Below are 17446 nucleotides of genomic sequence, written 5' to 3'. Positions count from 1 at the left end.
TAAATTTAATAAAAGTAAGCCATGGGTCTTATGTCTTATTTATTTATTTATATATGTACAATCACTGGCTATCACATAAATGTTATGGACGTTTTGTTGCACTTTATATTGGTTTGGAAAACGCATTTTTGTCATCTCCCAAATCTAACGATTCTAGAACTTGCTCTATCCATGGCGAAAAATGAGGAACATTAACATAAACGCCAGGAATTGCATTGCCACACCCGATACCCCAGCTCACAATCCCAAGTTGAACGTAGTGACTGGATCCTGAGACTTTACAAAATAAGGGACTTCCTCCATCTCCCTGTGTAAAATGTTTTATAAGCTTGTCAATTAGTTAGACTTCTCATGGATGCACCCCAAGGAGTACTGTTTAGTTTGAATTAATAAAAATACCTTGCAAGTGTCCTTTGCAATTTCTCCGCCAGCGCAAATGAATGATTCGTGCAAATGGAATTTACTTCCCAGTTTTGTCCCCCTCAGTCGTTCCTGGCAATCTCTTCGTGGTATAATTGGAAGCTCGACACGTTTCAAAATGGAATGATAAACTCCTTGTGCTCCTAAAAATAAATTCACATAAAAATGACAAATGTTTTAATTGGTTGCCACTTTCAAATTGTAAATTTATAATAATAGAATTTATTCTATTATTCCAGAAATGTGTATTGAATGATTTACCAAAAACGTCTTTTCCCCACCCTGTTGCGAAACATCGCTCTCCGTCAAAGTCCGTAGTTACCGAGGAGGAAGGCAGGCATATTGGAGCGACATTTGGAGCTAATTGGACTTTGTTTCGCAGAATTTGAAATTAAAAGTATTAATTTTGGCTTCATGCAAATATCTGTATAAATGCGAGGGTTATAAAAGCAAACCTGGTTTTTTAAGGATAAGCAATGCAATATCATTCAATATTGTTTTCTTCATTACGAAATTTGGATGCATAATTATCTAGAAACGATTACAGAATTGTGCGTACAGTTTTGGTCAATCCTATATTTATAATTACATGTGTAGACTAGTACACAAACAAACAAACAAACCTGATCAACCAGGACCTCTTCGTAAGGATACAGCTCGGAAGTAGTTTGGGTATCCCATTCTCCAACTCGGATTAGAAGTGTGTCCGCAGTTTTACTGCAATAAATTATTTACAAGTACTTATTACGAACAGAATTTAACGCATTGTCAAATTTTAGTTGACTGATATTCGTATATATACTTGTGCATACTTTCGTAAGCAATGACTCGCAGTGAGAACGACGGACTGATGGATTAGGGATGCTCCACATATGAATGATTTTAAAACTTTGCCACCCTGGTGTTTTGGTTGTTTGAGTTCAATTATAGCCGTCATCCACGGGAATTCGCCAAACTGCGACTCATTATCTTTACCTCCGACTATTCGGAACCCAACACCACGGTCATTACGCTTTCCACAGGTTGGCTTCACAGGCTTGACAGGTTGAGGTGTGGGCACTAGTAAAGGACGCTGCTCCCTTATTTTCTATAAAAAAATGACTTAACAAGGTAACCTTTGATTTACTTTAATAACTGCAAAAATAATATTCTGGGTTTGCACCTCGCAGCAAATGTCTAGGAAATGGGGGCATCCCCCTTGAGGCACATTCAGACGAATATTAATCAAGTCCAAATCAGCACCTTCCTCCTCCGAACTACCATCGTGAGAGTTTAATTTTTTTGAACCAACATCGCACATGAAGAATTTGGTACAGTTGCAACCATCGTGCTTCAAATATTGAGCATTTAAAGCTATGATATTCTCGTCATCTTCAGATTTTGGTACTTTTTTCAGAGTTTTACTCCGTGTTTCTTGAAACTCTTTAAGCAGTTCGTCCAAGTAATCGTCCTCGTTGGAAACGGCTTTTCCATTAACGCGCACATGAACACTGATGGAAATTAATACAAATAACACGAAAATTCCGTGACGGCTCATGGTGTCATGTTTAATACGCTACGAAAATTATAATACATGAAACTTAGGGAGAATGAATACATTTTTACAGAATTTAACAAGATTTTAGGCAGACTGATTATTTCTTCATAGCTTTGGATTAATACCTGCATTAATTTGAAAGGTTCAGAAAGGCCAAAATGTGATCTACACAAATATTACCAATTTACTCTATTTAAAATTAAACAAATGGTCATACAATGAACCTCAACGTGCTCCATACAGAAAAGGTAGTTTGCAAAGTTCTACTTAATAAGTAATGAAAATATACTCGGGCAATGCAGATATCTATCATGAAAATGGAAAATACCAGCGCTGCTATACGCCTTCTTCTACCTTGTTACGATTAACCATTTTGCTATTTCTGCCTACAATCTTGCCTACATAATTCTAAGTAAGTGACATAATGATCTACATAGTAAACACCGAGTTCAATCTTACCAGTTTATTTAGAAATTAAAACAAAAAACGCGACTGTGAGCGTGTTTGCACAATTCTTTGTAAATCTAATGAATTCCAAATATATTTCAACCGATGTATAATTTACAAATGAATTCACCTGATGCAAAAAATTGTACAATCGTCTTCCGTCACAATGATAAAAGTAAAGTTTTATGGAATCACTTTTCTTTTTGCAATGCCTGAGGCTGTTATATATTCATTTGCATAAGATTAATATACGCATAGAAAACCTGTTATTGGCTTGACTTGAATTAGTTGTTGTGTATGATACACTTGTAATTGGCTTAATTTATTTGCTTCTTAGTTAAAACAGACCCCATACTGGAGAACATTGCAAAGCGTCAAAATGATTCGCTATTTTCTGTCAGCTAAAACTTATGTATGAGGTAATGAAGTTAACTGAGTAATGCTTGTATTTATACATAGATTTCAAAATACATAGGCACGGGTTGCAATTGAATAATGGACGCATGAACTATATAAATTAATATATTTCGTAAGACTTCAACTGTTTTTAATCTGTACTCCAACAGCAGCATCTGTCAAATATGTAAAATTAGAGGAACTCTATTTTAATTTAATTACCATTTTAATTTTTGGTGTAGAAAGCGTCTTACAGAATACAACGGATAAGGATGCCCGCAATATCGTTCATAGTGAAGGTTGACGATGAATCGCCCAATTTGTCCCCATACAGCGCCTCAAGTTCTTCCTGTATGGTTTTATAACAATAAATAAAAATAGTTGGTAATTGGACAAATCCTAAGAGGAGGACGTAGGGAAATATAAGTGTCACATCTTTGTACCACCTTTAACTGCTCATAGTGCTCACACAACAGCAAATTATTTGCTGACGAATCCATGATAAGCAAATGTTGACTACGAGATGAATTTTTCTTGAATTAACTGTTTCAAATGGAGGTTAAACTATCACTATCTGAAACAAGCGACTTGTGAGAATTAAATAAAATTAATGCTATTCGGCTTCAGTGAATGGTGCCTCATACAGCATTAATTATATAATTTTGCATGGTGTCATGTAATAGAATATTCATTTTATTTCGAAAATTATATTTTTAATACGCACAACATCTGAAATGTGATCGAATTCATTTCTAAGTTAAGAAACTCATAAATAAATAAATGAAGAATTAGAAGAACCACATTTGCGAGGCTTGCCTTGCAGATTGCCCAGCATAATTATGCTGAAATGGAAATGAAGGTGACACAGCATAATTAATACTGCTCTGGACGATTGAGTTCTTTGTAATTTCGATAGGTCCGGACACTATCATGCTATCCTCCATTCGGTGAAGCTTTATGTCAGTGAGTCTCACGTTATCAGGGAATCGGATTTTAGCGATTTTCATCTCCTCTTTAGCTCCTCCAACTCGTATCTCAATATCTTGCCCATTGACATTGGATTGAATATTCGTCATTGCAGGAATGGGGAGTTTTATTTGTAGGTTCCCATTCTGCGTGGTCGTTGAAATGGACAACCCTTTCGTCTGAATGGTATATCCGTTCGTGAAAACACTAGACGTCCATGATGACAGAGTATTGGGCTTCACTTTTCCTCTGGCTCTATAACGATGAGAAAGTACAAGCTCCATAATTGACGATGCATAAAATATTATGGACATGCAATTATTAATTGTCGCTACTTACGCGCTATTCTCTATCATTTTCGAGACTTGAATTCCATATTCTTGCATGTGATATTGAAACATGGCCATGTCAATTCTAAAATTGTCCCAGCATTTATTCCATTGTGGAGTACCAGGGAAGCTATCTCCACAACTGGGAGCCTTGGGCACTTGGGGTATAGCAATAGGTTCTTGTATTAGGTTTCGAACTTCAGCCTCACCACTGATCGTTGCAAAACGGCAAATGAAGTGTGCCAGTATCAGAAATGTAGAACAACGAAGAGGGGAATACCATTTCACCACCAACATTTTACGACAATAAACAGGACGAAATTGAAGTATGTAAGAACAGTTACCACACATGTGTATGTATAACGCTAGCGGTGTGCGTGAAAATAAGTCAAAGTTATGATTCCATTGTGTATGAAAATACGATTTCATAAAGATTTATTATTTCTTGAATACAAATACTGAAACAAATAAGATTCTGCTTCTTGCTGGAAGGATATGTACATACAAAGCACTAGCAAAGAACGCAGTTTAATTAAAGACATTGAACTAAATTTATCACAAATTCGCGTATGCAAAAAATAAGTCAACTTGAAGTCATGCTTCAGTGAAGGTCGATCTCAAGTAAAAACATATTCGTTCGTGATAATATTTAGTTCAAGTAATGTTCTCGTGTTATCCATAAAATTATAAATATAGTAATTATAACATGAATATGTATATATATTTAGTAGTGCTGGCGTTGAACTACAAAAGGAATCGCTGACTCAGCGTTTGCAATCCAGTCCTGGTCTTCAAATTAGTTAAGATAATAATGAATTAAGATCATTTAAAATAAATGAGCAAGTAAAGATAATTACATAAAAATTCGATTATTCATGAAACTGAAGGTAAATAATAACTAAAACTCGGTGTTCTGCATTGTCTTTTTTGGAAAATAAAAACCTCGATGTCCATAATACTCAATTTCTGGAGCATTTCTTTCAGCTACCTTGTCTCGCAACCCGTAGTAAAGACATACCACAATACCAACAATAATCAAAGCAAACAGCGGAGAATAATGTTTAATAGTGGTTAATAAAGACTTGGCATTGTTGTGTACAGGTACATTTAAATTGGTAACATCCTCCATCTTATCCGTTTTTGCAATATCCAAACCAAGCACCCATTGAGGTGCAGTCTCAAGTCCGTCGTCATTGCCATCCGTTTTAAATTGGTTCAAGTGCTGGAGAGGCAGCACAGCGCAATTGCCACTGTCCCGGATTTCTTCGAATTGCTTATTTTCGTGTTGAATTTCGACTTTCCATTTAATGGTAAAAGTTTTACCCACGGAGCTTCGCGGAAGAGCAGCATTTTGGATCTTTGACCAAGATAATGTGGCTTGGCGACCTTTATCTTCCATTGCTAGACAGGTTACCCACCAACAAATGAATGATTTGTGTTTTTGGGTATGCAAAAGAAACGATCGGTCATAACGCCCTGGGAACTTCACGTACATAGTGTCAAACTTATTCCCTAAAACATGAAATGTAGTAAGTAGTATCAAACTATTTTGGCAAACTAACAACATAAAAGTATACTGGCTTACCAAGTTTTTGAGTAAAACTTGCAACGAGTGGGTTGTTATCGTCAATTATTTCCCCCGCAGTCTGATGCGAAGATATTAAGTGCTGAAGGTAAGTATTCGGATAGAAATTACTAAGGCAGCACGGTGCATTCTCAGCTTCTCTGCACTTCAGCGGCCTACAAAAGATATCTACGTAAAATATTTTGGCACATATTCAAGAACTACAATTATCATATGAAAAATATTTTCATGTGAGGTCGATTCGAATGCACTCAAAAGATAAATCGTGACAATTTTAAATAAATAGATTTCAAAATACAATATACATTACACTTCCATATAGCTTTAAATTTGAATTGGCATAATTAAGAAAAATTCGTAAAGTTATCGAATATCATCTGGTTTTTACATGAAACGAATATTTTATATTCAGAAGAAATATTTTCCTCACAAGAGGAATTTTGACAATGCATTTGAAATACATTTATAATTTCAAAACCGAACAAATAAAATTAACATAATAAAATATAACATTCAATTTGATTACTATTAGTAGTTTTGTCGATCATGTTTCCTAGCTCATGAGAAATACCGAACCTGTGTCAATCGTTTCATGCAGGCATAATTTTCTGAGCAAAAGTTCAATCCTTGACCGAATGTTACTTTGTACCTGAAGAGACAGTTGTCCACGTGCGCCACATATGTCGCCCCCAGAACGCTTTCTTCACAGCCGAGATCTCGATATCTGCATTTGAACTTTGTTCTCTCGACAATTGCTTCTAAGGGATAGTTTCGAACCTGGGTGAAGGGAGAGAGACAAGAGGTGCAAGCGTCCACCAGTCGAATGCACCCATTGCAAATGAAATGCCCTTTTTCACAAGAAAAAATAGGTGGGGAAGGAAATTCAGCGCAAATTGGACATTCCAAAATTTGAATGAGTTGGTCGTCTGGTAGTGGGACGTCTATATCGCCATTTATAGACATCGAACTACACAAATTAGACAATAAAGGAAATTAAAAAGCTATTTTTCCCAATGTGTAATCGTGTCACGAAATTTTCAATCAAAGAGATGGTGATGTGATATTAAGCTAGGTTTTCATTATCATGATAAACCAGATGCAATGAACCTTACTTTTTTGACGTTATTCTGATCACTCTAGTAAAACCTTGTAAATTTTCACTCATAGTTTATATCAACTCGTAAAATACTTGAAGTAAGTTAAATCAAGAAAGTAAAACGAACGAAAAATACAGATACACGTGTAACAATATTTACATCAAACAAAGCGAGCTGGGGTAAATCAGGAATTTCTCAATTTCGTCCCATTTATACACTTCACACTCCTCTCAGCTGTTGTCACTTCACAATTGTTGTTTTTTTTAATAAATTGGTGATCAGTTTTCTGGATCTACTTATTTGTTTCATTTTATGTGCACGTATGTCAATCCCTGCAAAATCATACTAGTTAAGGCGCTTATCAAAAAGTGCCAAGAAAGTCGTTGACAGGTTGGTCTAATCAAAAGTCGTCATTGTTGTTGTAATGGAATCTAGTCTGACCAAGTATAACACCGTCCCCAGTTGTGATTTAGATTATCGAATCAAAATCAAGGTGTAAGCTGAAAAATACTATTTTCATTTTGCATAAACTTTGTTTAATTTGTCATATTATGTAAATCAGATTCAAAGAAATTCTGATATTTTGGTCAAACATTCAGTTTAAAGTTTGAGTCTCAATATTATCATTACAACAGGGGCTGCTTAGAAGGAAGAGTTAAGCGGCCAGATTATGAAAAATTATTAGAGGACCCTTTGCTCAAATTCTCTGGACTTTGTGTGAATGAAATTGGTGATTTTCGAGTAGATGTCCAAGTATTTGCATCCAACCAACCCATCTGCCTACCAGTGTCCACATCTTATAAACCGTTTACGACCCGATGGAAGTAAGTTTTGAAAAATTATGTGCTAAAAAATATATAATTAATTTGGGTTAACTTTTATGTTTGCATACTCGTGCAGTTGGAACGAGTGGGTCACCCTTCCTGTCAGATTCACTGATTTACCTCCAAACGCACAGTTGTGCCTCACCGTTTACGACTGTTGTGGACCTTCGAAAATGACTCCTGTTGGAGGAACCACAATAAAGATTTTCGGTAAAAGTGGAGTGTTCAGACAGGTACTGAATAGTTTCTAATAACTCAAAAGCATTAATTAAATAATTCAGAATTGTGTTTCACTAGAAATTTATTTTAGGGAATGATTGACTTGAGGGTTTGGCCAGGTCAGGTGGCGGACGGAAATGAAAATTCGGTTACTCCGGGAAAGGGTCCAAAAGGAAATAAAATGTATCGACTCACTAAAGTAAGGCTGTTGATAATTACTCCCACCCAACGATTTGAATTATGCTCTGTATAAAAACTATGTACAATATAGATACTGATTGATTTGTTATTCCGTATGATATAATTTGTATTATTAGCTTGCTAAGAAGCATAGGATGGGTCAAATGACAAAACTGGACTGGTTGGATCGCTTGACCTTCATGGAAATCGAAGCTATTTGCGAAAGGGAGAAGCGAGAGTCTGATTTCTTATACCTTAATGTTGAATTTCCTATTGCTGAGTACGATAGAGTTCAGGTGAAATTAATTATTATTAAGTTGTGGGAATTAAGCGATAATATGTGTAATATGAGCTAAAGATTATGATGGTATTTATTATTGTTTATATTGTAGTATGCAATAACATTTTATGAAAAAAATTCAGAAGATTTGGAAGTGTTCCCTGATTCCTTAGCTGGAACAGAAGCTCTGTGGCTCCCGGATCATGAAATTCTTTTGGTAATTTATATTGTATTTTCTTTCAAATATTCTGCCTTGGTCTGTCTCTCAAGTTAACTTTTGTTTGGTATGAGTTATTGTAGCCTTATGTTAGGAGTACTCTTTGCATACAAAACTATCTATCTCATGATGATTTATGTACTCAGTTCAGTTGATGTTGATACAAGGACAACAGTCAGTCAGTCTCGTGAGCAGCATTGAATTTCCTTATCATCAGTATTCTTCATAAGATTAGATTATTTGGTCTTTTGCCTGCTTTCAAGTTTCAAGTTTTTTCCCGTTAACTGTTTTGGTACATATGCGATTAGCTACACAGCTACATACACCTGACACAGATCTGACGTATAGTATGTAATTGAATTTGCAAGTTTATTAAGAATGTACATTGTAGTAAGGATTTTTTGTGTAGCTAGGGATTAACACACAGAAATGTGTAGCACAAAAAGAGGTTCGATCTGGAATAAATATTTCTTATCGTTTAGATTGTTTATAAAAGGACTAAGGATAAAGTTGAGTGTGCAATGGTCAAGGTGTATGCAGAAAAATAAGAAAAAGGACATAGTTTGCAAAGCCAAGAACAATTTTCTGGTAATCCTCTTCAATTTTGCATTAACAGTATAAAAGTTCAAGACGAAAAAACGACGATTGAGCTTTGATGTGAAATGGAACTAACAATATTCGAAAACATGAATTTTAATCATTATTGTGGGGTTTTTGGCGCTCCGTGGAATCTCGTGGATACGTTCCATTATTATTACGAGGTCATTAAACGCTCAACACATTTTGTTTCTGCAATTGTACAGTTGTTAATTTGTCCCAAACTCCCCACATACCCATATGTCGCCTTAATGTGATTGTCAGCTTAGTGAGGTTTTTCTAATATTCACTCAAGTATGAAAACTACTTAAATCTCAGACAAAGTACTTAATTTTTACAGGACAACATTGTAGAAAATAAGCACCACACGCTTTCAAGGTGTACTCGAACCGGGCTCTCAGATGTTGACCTCAAACCGAATGCTTTCGTTAGAGACCAACTAAATGCCATTGTCAACTATCCCCCCACGAAACAGTTGTCTTCTGAAGAACAAGATCTTATATGGAAGTTTCGGTATTACCTCAGTTCAAATAAGAAGGTTGGTTCATGTACTTGTTGCATACATGTATTGTTAATCCGATTAACTTATTAAACGACAAAATAATTACGCAGGCATTAGCCAAGTTCTTAAAGTGTGTAAAATGGGAGATAACCGGAGAAGAACGACAAGCACTGGATTTATTGGAACGATGGACTCCAATGGACGTGCAGGATGCTCTAGAACTATTAGGTCCAACCTTTACTCATCCTTCTGTCAGGGCCTATGCCGTGGCTCGTTTGAAACAGGCATTGGATGAGGTAATACAATTGAATATAATTAATTACATATGTTATGCTTTCTTTTTGATGCCATGTTATTATGATATACATTAACTTCATAGGACCTGCTCCTTTACCTACTGCAACTTGTTCAGGCCCTGAAGTATGAAAATTTTGACTCGTCATTACAAGGAATCGATATATCGGACAATAAGGATTACACAGATCTACAAATCACTCCGTTGGACGATATGAAATGCTCAGTCCAATCAACGGCTTCTAAAGAAAAAGAGTTTTCCGATCTTTCCACATCTTCTGTTCCTTGTGGACGGAACTCTCCAGATACTGGAAATCTTTCAGATGTAGCATCTAAAGGACACAGGTTTAACATATTATTAGGACCTTTTTCTTCGCTGGGCAGAACTATTCCATTTATTTCACTATTAATGTTCATTTTAACAAATAATTCACAGCTCGTCTGATGCATCATTGTCATCAAATCTGAGCGCAATTGTTGGGGCCATGTCTTCTGATATTGGTTCAATATCGATTAGTAGGAAAAGCGAAACAGAACTCAGTATAGAAAAACCTGATCTCGCAACCTTTTTAATTCATCGAGCATGTGAAAATATTACATTGGCCAATTATTTTTACTGGTAATTCTTCAAACGCAACCATCCATTAATTTTGTTGTGAGTTAGCTGAAACTACACGTTTAATGTATTTAATTCAGGTATCTGAGGGTAGAGTGTGAGGACCACGATGTTGGAGTAAAACAAGATCCTCGAGTGAGAGAGATGTATTTAAATGTGATTGGAAGATTTCTATTGGTAATTCCAAATGGATATAAGATTGCACATTATTAGTATCGTTGCTCTATGTTGGTAATCTAAAATTTATTGTCCTGTGTATTAATTTATTTGATGCAGATTATGAAAACTGGAAAATCTGAATGGCAAGAACGACGTGCTGTTATATCGAGACAACAAAAATTTATTGCGAAACTTGTTGAAGTTGTTAAAACCGTAGCAAAAGAGAGTGCAAATCGTCAAAAGAAAATGGAAAAACTTCAAATGCTTCTTCAAGATGGAAATGCTTTTAAGACTAATTTCGCTAAATTCGATGCCCTCCCTTTCCCTTTAGATCCAGAAATCCACATTACTGGAATCGTTTCTAAAGAGTAATACAACTAGAGGACACAATACTTTATTTAAACCAATAATTATATAATTAATTTGTTGATTAATTTAGAGCAATCCTGTTCAAATCAAGCCAAATGCCGTGCCGACTCACGTTTTGCACGGAATCTGGTGAACCTTATATTGCGATTTTTAAACATGGGGACGACTTACGACAAGATCAGTTAATTTTACAAATCATTACCCTGATGGACAAGCTTTTGCGAAAAGAAAATCTAGATTTGAAGATAACCCCGTATAGAGTACTTGCCACAAGTACAACTCATGGTAATGTCCCAGATTTGCTCGATTACGCATATATATAGACACATTAGTCAATGCTTATGGTTCTAGGATTGTCTTAAAGGATTTTTATTATGGATAGGTTTTGTGCAGTTTATACAATCCACGACCGTTGCTGATGTCCTTTCTGAACATGGTACTATTCACAGTTTTTTTAAAAAGAACCATCCATCGGATAGTGACGTGTATGGAATTTCTTCCACCGTGATGGACACCTATGTCAAGAGTTGTGGTAAGCCAATTAATTATTACTTTTTTCAACTGCGTTGATCAATTCTAATTCTAATTCGTCATATTTATATTGTGTAGCTGGATATTGTGTCATCACATATTTGCTTGGAGTTGGTGACAGACATTTAGATAACCTTCTTCTTACTCGTGAGGGAAACTTGTTCCATATTGATTTTGGTTACATTTTGGGGCGAGACCCAAAACCAATGCCTCCGCCTATGAGACTCAGTAAAGAGATGGTTGAAGCAATGGGAGGCGTTAATTCCGAATATTATCAAGAGTTTAGAAAACTGTGCTATACTGCATTTCTCCATTTAAGAAGGTAATGCACCAGATAATGTAATATTGTTGAACTGGAATACATAATTAATTATTGCGCTGTATGATATTAATTACCAATTACAGGCATGCCAACCTGATTCTTAATTTGTTTTCCCTGATGGTTGGTGCTAGTGTTCCTGATATTGCACTAGAGCCTGATAAAACTGTCAAAAAAGTGTTGGACAAATTTCGCTTAGAGTTGAATGATGAAGCCGCTGTAAAGCATATGCAGGAATTGATAGACATCTCAGGTGAAGTGACAATTCACTCGTCTAGTGATTGTGTAAAACCTATGATTGTTTCAAGTTATTTAAAAATTTTAAGCACTTTATCTCACGAGTTTGAGTTGCAAAATATGTATTTATGTAAATATTGACGTGAAACAATTTGTATTAATCTGTTTTGGGCCTATAATTAATTTTTTAATCACATTTCAGTGACCGCCGTAATGCCCGCCTTACTGGAACGAATGCACACTTTTACTCAGATGCTTCGTAAATAATTTTTCACCGAAACTAGCGTCAAGAGATACGTGTACTGAAGTAACAATCTTTTTATTGAGAATAATAGGATAAGCATATTTGTATCACCTTATCATGAAAATTAAACCAATTTTGTCACTGTAAATATTTTAAATAAATTATTTTGCATACATGGTCATGCGAACAGAACAACTTCTGCATATAGAAGTCCCTTAAAACAAACTTAAATAAATTAAGAGTGACCATGAAATATTTGTTCCAAATGAAGGTAAGCGAGAATCAGAGTTGTTTTAAATACCACAAAAGTATTTAAGTACTTCATTTCTAATTACTTGAATATTTGAGCGGTATTTAAGTGTTAAATACTTAAATAACTGAATTTGTTTTAAATATTTAAATACTCAAATGCTCGAATTTCGACATGGTATTTAAATACTCAATTACCTAAATACCTGAATCTATCTTAAGTATTTAAGTACCAGTTATTTAAATACTCTTTAAATAGTATTTAAATAGGGGTAGCATCTAAATTACCAACTCTTAATAGTTTCGATCTACATTCTCAAGTAGAATCGCCAATAAACAAAATGAGTTAGCATTAAAATAAATCAGTTGCTTAAAAGATTAGCTTTAAGGCTTGTTCAACTCCTAGAAATGTTCGGAAATGTTTGTGAAAATTAGAGTGAGACTAAATATGTGGAATTAATAACTTGTGTTACAAGCTGAAAATAAGTAACCAATGTGAATAAGCTTAAAAAAGCTAAAATACAAATTATTTCTTTAAATTTTCAATTTAACTAAAGTTTTCACTCATATTTGATTAATTTTCAAAACACTAGTTGTAATAAACTGCTTGATTTTGTCCCTGTAAAATAAACTATACCTCAGAACACGAAATGAATGCTATGAATTCGGTAATTAACAACGTCCAAATTCCGACTTTTGCATCATGTAAAACAAATTAAATATTTAAATAATTAATTTTTAAATACCTGGAATATTTAAAGTATTTAAATATTAATTAGTTAAATACATTTTATACGCTCATGTATTTAAATTATAAATACTAAACACTTGAAATTCAGTATTTAGATTTTAAATAATAAATAATAAATACCCAAACCCAGTATTTAAATACAACAACTCTGGCGAGAATGCAGTTCCAAAGATCATTAAAAATGTCTTTTATTCAATAAAAGTGAAGTATTGGAATTATGAAAAAAATTATTATAAAGCGCACAAGAAATACAAGAGAAATGAGTTTTTAAAAAACAATTTTATATGTGAAAGAAAATATAAGTATAATCAAGTCGCTTGAAAGAATATGCTTAGAATTTGTTTCCTCTGCCATAAATGACGCGACTACGACTGGGTGGAGTGATGCTGATGTCAAGGTAATCCCCAATTGTAAACCTGATTTGTGTCAGAGTTTTATTATCATCTGGGTTTTTTTGTCCAGAAACTATCGTTGACACGGGACGGGAGCGATACCCACGATATTTATCCGGATACACCAAGGAAAAGTCAAATACTGTCCCATGACGCCGCTTTAGATTAAAATTATATATATAACTAGTAGTAATAACTTCTTCTTCAGCGGTATCAGAATAATATATAAGATTCTATAAACAGTAGTATTACTTACAGCATCGGGATTCACCTCCTTGACCAACCCAGCTTAAATTATTTTTAAAAAACATTCATTTTTGACTTCAATTTTGAAATGAACATCTGTTTATACTACTACTCTCTAGTACCTATTTCCTTTAGCGTGGCGTCCAACCTAATTAAAATGAAGACACATGATTATCAATAAAAATAGAATTTTTAAATGAAATGGACGGTTGCAAAATGCAAACAAACCATGTATATATCTGGAGTTCATTTGCAGGCGTATTTCCATTCGTGTAATCCATGGGCTAAAAAATGAATGCTTTAAAATTGGTAGGTATTCCATAAGTCCAACATTCTAGGAAAGTTATTTACCGAATTATGTCTACCAGTACTACAAAAAACTCGCAACAACAATGGGCAAGTCTGTACAGAAAAGTGATCCCAATCAATTTGTAATAATGACAATTTATGACAATATGCTATATAAAAATATAAACTATGTTGCACGTTATTACCTTTTCTCTATCAATCTTATCCAAATCAGGTTTGCTAATGTCCTCTACAACGACTGACCCCAACATGGCCATATTTTCAATTTTCACCAAAAATTGGGTACCGGATAATAAAATAAAAACGCTGGAAAAATTGCAATGTTATGCCGACTAAAATTCCCGGGACCGAGTGGCGTTGACTGAGGGTGAACTCAGAAAACTGGAGGAATCAAACCTGTGAAACGCATGCGTTTTCAAATTGAAAATTGTAAGAACCGGAAGAAACTTGAATGTTGCATGATAAGATGAAAATAAGATGAAGTATGAACTGAGGTATGTTTGACCAAAGCAAATACTTTATTGTTTTATATACAGAAAGCATAAAATATGTTATTTTCAACAACTTCCAACTTGGAAGTCCCAATTCTCCCATCATTCACTATGTCTGTATTTATTTATTTGCATAATATATAATTTTGTTCAATTTTGTTTTTTTTACTGCTATTTCCTCTGCATAGAAGACTACTTCTAGTGGTTAGTTTTTTGATAATTAGCGCATAATCTGGTGTGAAAGGGGAAGTGCCTTTTACATTAATGGGTTTTAATGTTCGAGCATTTTTAATTGTATCAATATGCAATGCAATTCATTTTAAAATTTAAGACTGGTGCGGATACCTTGTTGATCAACTACGTACAACTTAATAACTTTTAAATGACTTTACAGTAAGAAATTGTGCACCAAAAATGAAGACGCAAATGCTCGCTTATGCAATACATTATGTAATAGTCAGAACTCTAGCATATTTTAGGAAATTTAGACATCTAGGGAGCAGAACTTTTGATTGTTCTAGTTTTATAAATTATTCAGAATAAACTAAACTGGTACACTTGTATATAAGTTGACCTTCCAAAGCTGAAATCATAAATACAAACTGCAAATGAGATCGTGTAATAAATACTTAAATATGATTTGCTCAATATACGTAATATGAAGGTGGAATTGCTCGCCGGTTTAAATATGTACATTAGGATAATAGCATAGTATTTTTTTGTTTGTATAATTCAGCTCATCTAAAAAAACTAATCCCAAAGTCCTTCAAGTGCCCAGTTAGTTTGGTGAAGAAAAGCTGCGTCATCGAAAAGTGAAGCCCCCTTTACATGTGTTCCTGCAAAAAAACAAATTTCAGTAAATGCCACAGTGTTTCATTAATGTTTAATAATACATAAAGAAGGACCCTTACACGGCTGCAGGCGGTGCCAATCCGCAATTTGACGCCTTTTTGAACAAATATATTATAATTTAGAACAAATATTTCATGTGTCTTTAAGGCGGAATAGCATGCTGGCTGATGCGGGGTTTTTTGTTTGAATTGTTGTGTCTCAACTTTCCCTTCCTCCATGTTTTCAAATGGCGATTTTGAAAAATGTTCACCGCTTTTCGTTTTTAATAATATGAAGATATTAATGCACCTAAAAATCGGTAATTTTAAGGCTTACATAGTTAGGAGATAAAAATTTTGATTTTTTTCTTCAACAAGAAGATAAATATAAAATAGATGAAAAATAATCAATAAAATTTAAATATTTCCTCATTGAAGAAAAAAATCAAAATTTTTATCTCCTAACTATGTAAGCCTTAAAATTACCGATTTTTAGGTGCATTAATATCTTCATATTGTTAACAACGAAAGGCATTTTTCTGAACATTTTTTCATACATGTGAACATTTTTCAAAATCGCCATTTGAATACATGGAGGAAGGGAAAGTTGAGACACAACAATTCAAACAAAAAACACGTGATACAATGCCACGTTAATATAACATTTTTATTACCTTGGGCAATTGAGAACTTCGCTCCAGTGATGGGTAGACGTAGGAGTCGACGCTCCGCTTCCAAGTTCCAGTCTGCCAATTACCTGAGGAAAAGAAAGTTTCTTTTACTCTTAACAAGCATCGTACTTTAATGTCAAATGTTGTTTTTACTTATTCGAAACTGACAAAAGAAAGAAGCATCAAATGTTTAAAGTTTCAAAAATTCCAGCATGATACTGATATAATATTGTTTGTATACGCACATTATGTGCATTGGAAACTATAAAAAATTCACCTAGTATAGTCATATTACGTGAAAAGTTACGCAGTAGTACAGCATACAGTAATATATAGGTGGTCAACTTGACTGAAGTTGAACTTGCTGAACGAACAACACAATTAGATTTAATGGTGCATTATACAACCGCAATTTTCTAGAAAAAAGTGGAAGGCACAATTGTTGTAACTGGTTTTGGATTATGGTTCATCCCCTGAGTTGGGAAAGAAAACAGGGCGTTTTGCAATTCACTTGTACTTATGTATGTACATAGCAGACACTATTTGCTTGGAGCAAAACCGTGACGGAAAGTTTTGTAACTTTCTCTTGTCATTTTTGGGTCTTATGAGCAAACAGGATAAGTGCACTGCGTAGTAATCTCAAAAAATTAAAGCAATTTATTATGCGTACTTTTCATATTTTCCTACTTTTCATATTTTACTTGCTGACATAATTAGTGAAAAAAAAATATGCGGCAAACTTAAATTTTTGTTCGGATTTTACATGAAAAACGATGGTTTTAAATAACCAACCAGTCTTATCGACGAATAAGTATAACACATGTTTCACACTTTCATTATCGGTATAACCCAAGTTGGTGCTTATTGCATGCGACCGTTAAATTACCGAATTAATGCTTTCTATAAGTAAGTGCTTGCGGGTTATCTAGTTGACTGTCTTCTTGCAATGGAATGAACGTGTAGGCGTAATATAATGTTATTAGTAATCATAGCATACCCATTATTTAGTTGGGAAAGATTTAAGAAAAGTTTATTTTTCCCTATGCTGTATGTCGGGCGAGTCATTTACTTGAGAGGACTTGAATTGTATTTCGACAAAGTGTAAATGTGTATAAATTGCTTTGGTGTAATGAGGCCCTAAA

The 17446-nt window shown here is 34.4% G+C and overlaps 5 protein-coding genes across 7 annotated transcripts in view; 1 reads left to right on the top strand and 4 right to left on the bottom strand.

The window, feature by feature from the left end:
- Positions 1-20: 20 nt before the first annotated feature.
- Positions 21-3262, bottom strand: LOC110863080 (phenoloxidase-activating factor 2). Of its 2 annotated transcripts, none has more exons than XM_035846776.1 (9): positions 3055-3262; positions 2083-2976; positions 1583-1975; positions 1233-1507; positions 1044-1137; positions 876-951; positions 682-789; positions 400-563; positions 21-307 (listed from the first exon to the last, which is right to left on the bottom strand). In XM_035846776.1, the coding sequence occupies exons 2-9, from the start codon at positions 2086-2088 to the stop codon at positions 104-106; spliced, it is 1320 nt and encodes a 439-aa protein (XP_035702669.1). In that variant the 5' UTR covers positions 2089-2976; positions 3055-3262; the 3' UTR covers positions 21-103. The 2 variants fall into 2 exon arrangements, with proteins under 2 accessions (XP_035702669.1, XP_021968004.1); XM_022112312.2 differs by having other exon boundaries at positions 2417-2976; positions 3055-3257.
- Positions 3263-3467: 205 nt separating this feature from the next.
- Positions 3468-6950, bottom strand: LOC110841878. Its single transcript, XM_022087578.2, has 5 exons — positions 6793-6950; positions 6330-6647; positions 5681-5835; positions 4106-5607; positions 3468-4021 (listed from the first exon to the last, which is right to left on the bottom strand). Exons 1-4 carry the CDS (start codon positions 6843-6845, stop codon positions 4994-4996), a joined length of 1140 nt encoding a protein of 379 aa, XP_021943270.1. The 5' UTR covers positions 6846-6950; the 3' UTR covers positions 3468-4021; positions 4106-4993.
- A 110-nt stretch (positions 6951-7060) lies between these two features.
- Positions 7061-12538, top strand: LOC110849945 (phosphatidylinositol 3-kinase catalytic subunit type 3). The gene is made up of 17 exons (XM_022097431.2): positions 7061-7272; positions 7413-7601; positions 7678-7834; positions 7912-8019; positions 8138-8296; positions 8393-8497; positions 9435-9632; positions 9707-9892; positions 9976-10235; positions 10327-10509; positions 10587-10683; positions 10783-11033; positions 11105-11319; positions 11417-11566; positions 11644-11887; positions 11971-12137; positions 12324-12538. The coding sequence occupies exons 1-17, from the start codon at positions 7202-7204 to the stop codon at positions 12386-12388; spliced, it is 2805 nt and encodes a 934-aa protein (XP_021953123.1). The 5' UTR covers positions 7061-7201; the 3' UTR covers positions 12389-12538.
- A 985-nt stretch (positions 12539-13523) lies between these two features.
- Positions 13524-14681, bottom strand: LOC110849956 (histone deacetylase complex subunit SAP18). The gene is made up of 6 exons (XM_022097442.2): positions 14498-14681; positions 14355-14405; positions 14232-14287; positions 14126-14151; positions 14014-14045; positions 13524-13915 (listed from the first exon to the last, which is right to left on the bottom strand). The coding sequence occupies exons 1-6, from the start codon at positions 14567-14569 to the stop codon at positions 13697-13699; spliced, it is 456 nt and encodes a 151-aa protein (XP_021953134.1). The 5' UTR covers positions 14570-14681; the 3' UTR covers positions 13524-13696.
- A 126-nt stretch (positions 14682-14807) lies between these two features.
- LOC110863503 (synaptotagmin-4) overlaps positions 14808-17446 on the bottom strand; it is a 40948-nt gene continuing 38309 nt past the window's right edge. For both annotated transcript variants that reach the window (XM_022112837.2, XM_035846775.1), the window contains exons 11-13: positions 16308-16390; positions 15715-15749; positions 14808-15639 (exon numbers count right to left, since the gene is read on the bottom strand). In XM_022112837.2, coding sequence (XP_021968529.1) covers positions 15638-15639; positions 15715-15749; positions 16308-16390 — 120 coding nt within the window. In that variant the 3' untranslated portion in view covers positions 14808-15637. The remainder of the gene's footprint in view (positions 15640-15714; positions 15750-16307; positions 16391-17446) is intronic.

This window comes from Folsomia candida, unplaced genomic scaffold, assembly GCF_002217175.1.
Source record: "Folsomia candida strain VU population unplaced genomic scaffold, ASM221717v1 Fcan01_Sc001, whole genome shotgun sequence".
Classification (NCBI taxonomy): Eukaryota; Metazoa; Arthropoda; class Collembola; order Entomobryomorpha; family Isotomidae; genus Folsomia; species Folsomia candida.
This window is presented reverse-complemented; position numbering and strand designations above follow the sequence as displayed.

What these genes read in the sequence shown, in the direction of transcription:
- LOC110863080 (XM_035846776.1), bottom strand. An exon ending in TCCTAGACATTTGCTGCGAG is followed by an intron (nt 1,508 to 1,582) that starts GTGCAAACCCAG and finishes ATTTTTTTATAG; the next exon opens with AAAATAAGGGAGCAGCGTCC. An exon ending in GTGGGGAAAAGACGTTTTTG is followed by an intron (nt 564 to 681) that starts GTAAATCATTCA and finishes ATTTATTTTTAG; the next exon opens with GAGCACAAGGAGTTTATCAT.
- LOC110841878 (XM_022087578.2), bottom strand. Translation starts at nt 6,845, where the DNA reads ATGAGTGAAAATTTACAAGGTTTTACTAGAGTGATCAGAATAACGTCA. An exon ending in ATCAGAATAACGTCAAAAAA is followed by an intron (nt 6,648 to 6,792) that starts GTAAGGTTCATT and finishes TAATTTGTGTAG; the next exon opens with TTCGATGTCTATAAATGGCG. An exon ending in AAGTTTTACTCAAAAACTTG is followed by an intron (nt 5,608 to 5,680) that starts GTAAGCCAGTAT and finishes TTCATGTTTTAG; the next exon opens with GGAATAAGTTTGACACTATG.
- LOC110849945 (XM_022097431.2), top strand. Translation starts at nt 7,202, where the DNA reads ATGGAATCTAGTCTGACCAAGTATAACACCGTCCCCAGTTGTGATTTA. An exon ending in AAATGTATCGACTCACTAAA is followed by an intron (nt 8,020 to 8,137) that starts GTAAGGCTGTTG and finishes TTGTATTATTAG; the next exon opens with CTTGCTAAGAAGCATAGGAT. An exon ending in CACCTATGTCAAGAGTTGTG is followed by an intron (nt 11,567 to 11,643) that starts GTAAGCCAATTA and finishes TATATTGTGTAG; the next exon opens with CTGGATATTGTGTCATCACA.
- LOC110849956 (XM_022097442.2), bottom strand. Translation starts at nt 14,569, where the DNA reads ATGGCCATGTTGGGGTCAGTCGTTGTAGAGGACATTAGCAAACCTGAT. An exon ending in GTACTGGTAGACATAATTCG is followed by an intron (nt 14,288 to 14,354) that starts GTAAATAACTTT and finishes TTCATTTTTTAG; the next exon opens with CCCATGGATTACACGAATGG. An exon ending in GAACTCCAGATATATACATG is followed by an intron (nt 14,152 to 14,231) that starts GTTTGTTTGCAT and finishes CATTTTAATTAG; the next exon opens with GTTGGACGCCACGCTAAAGG.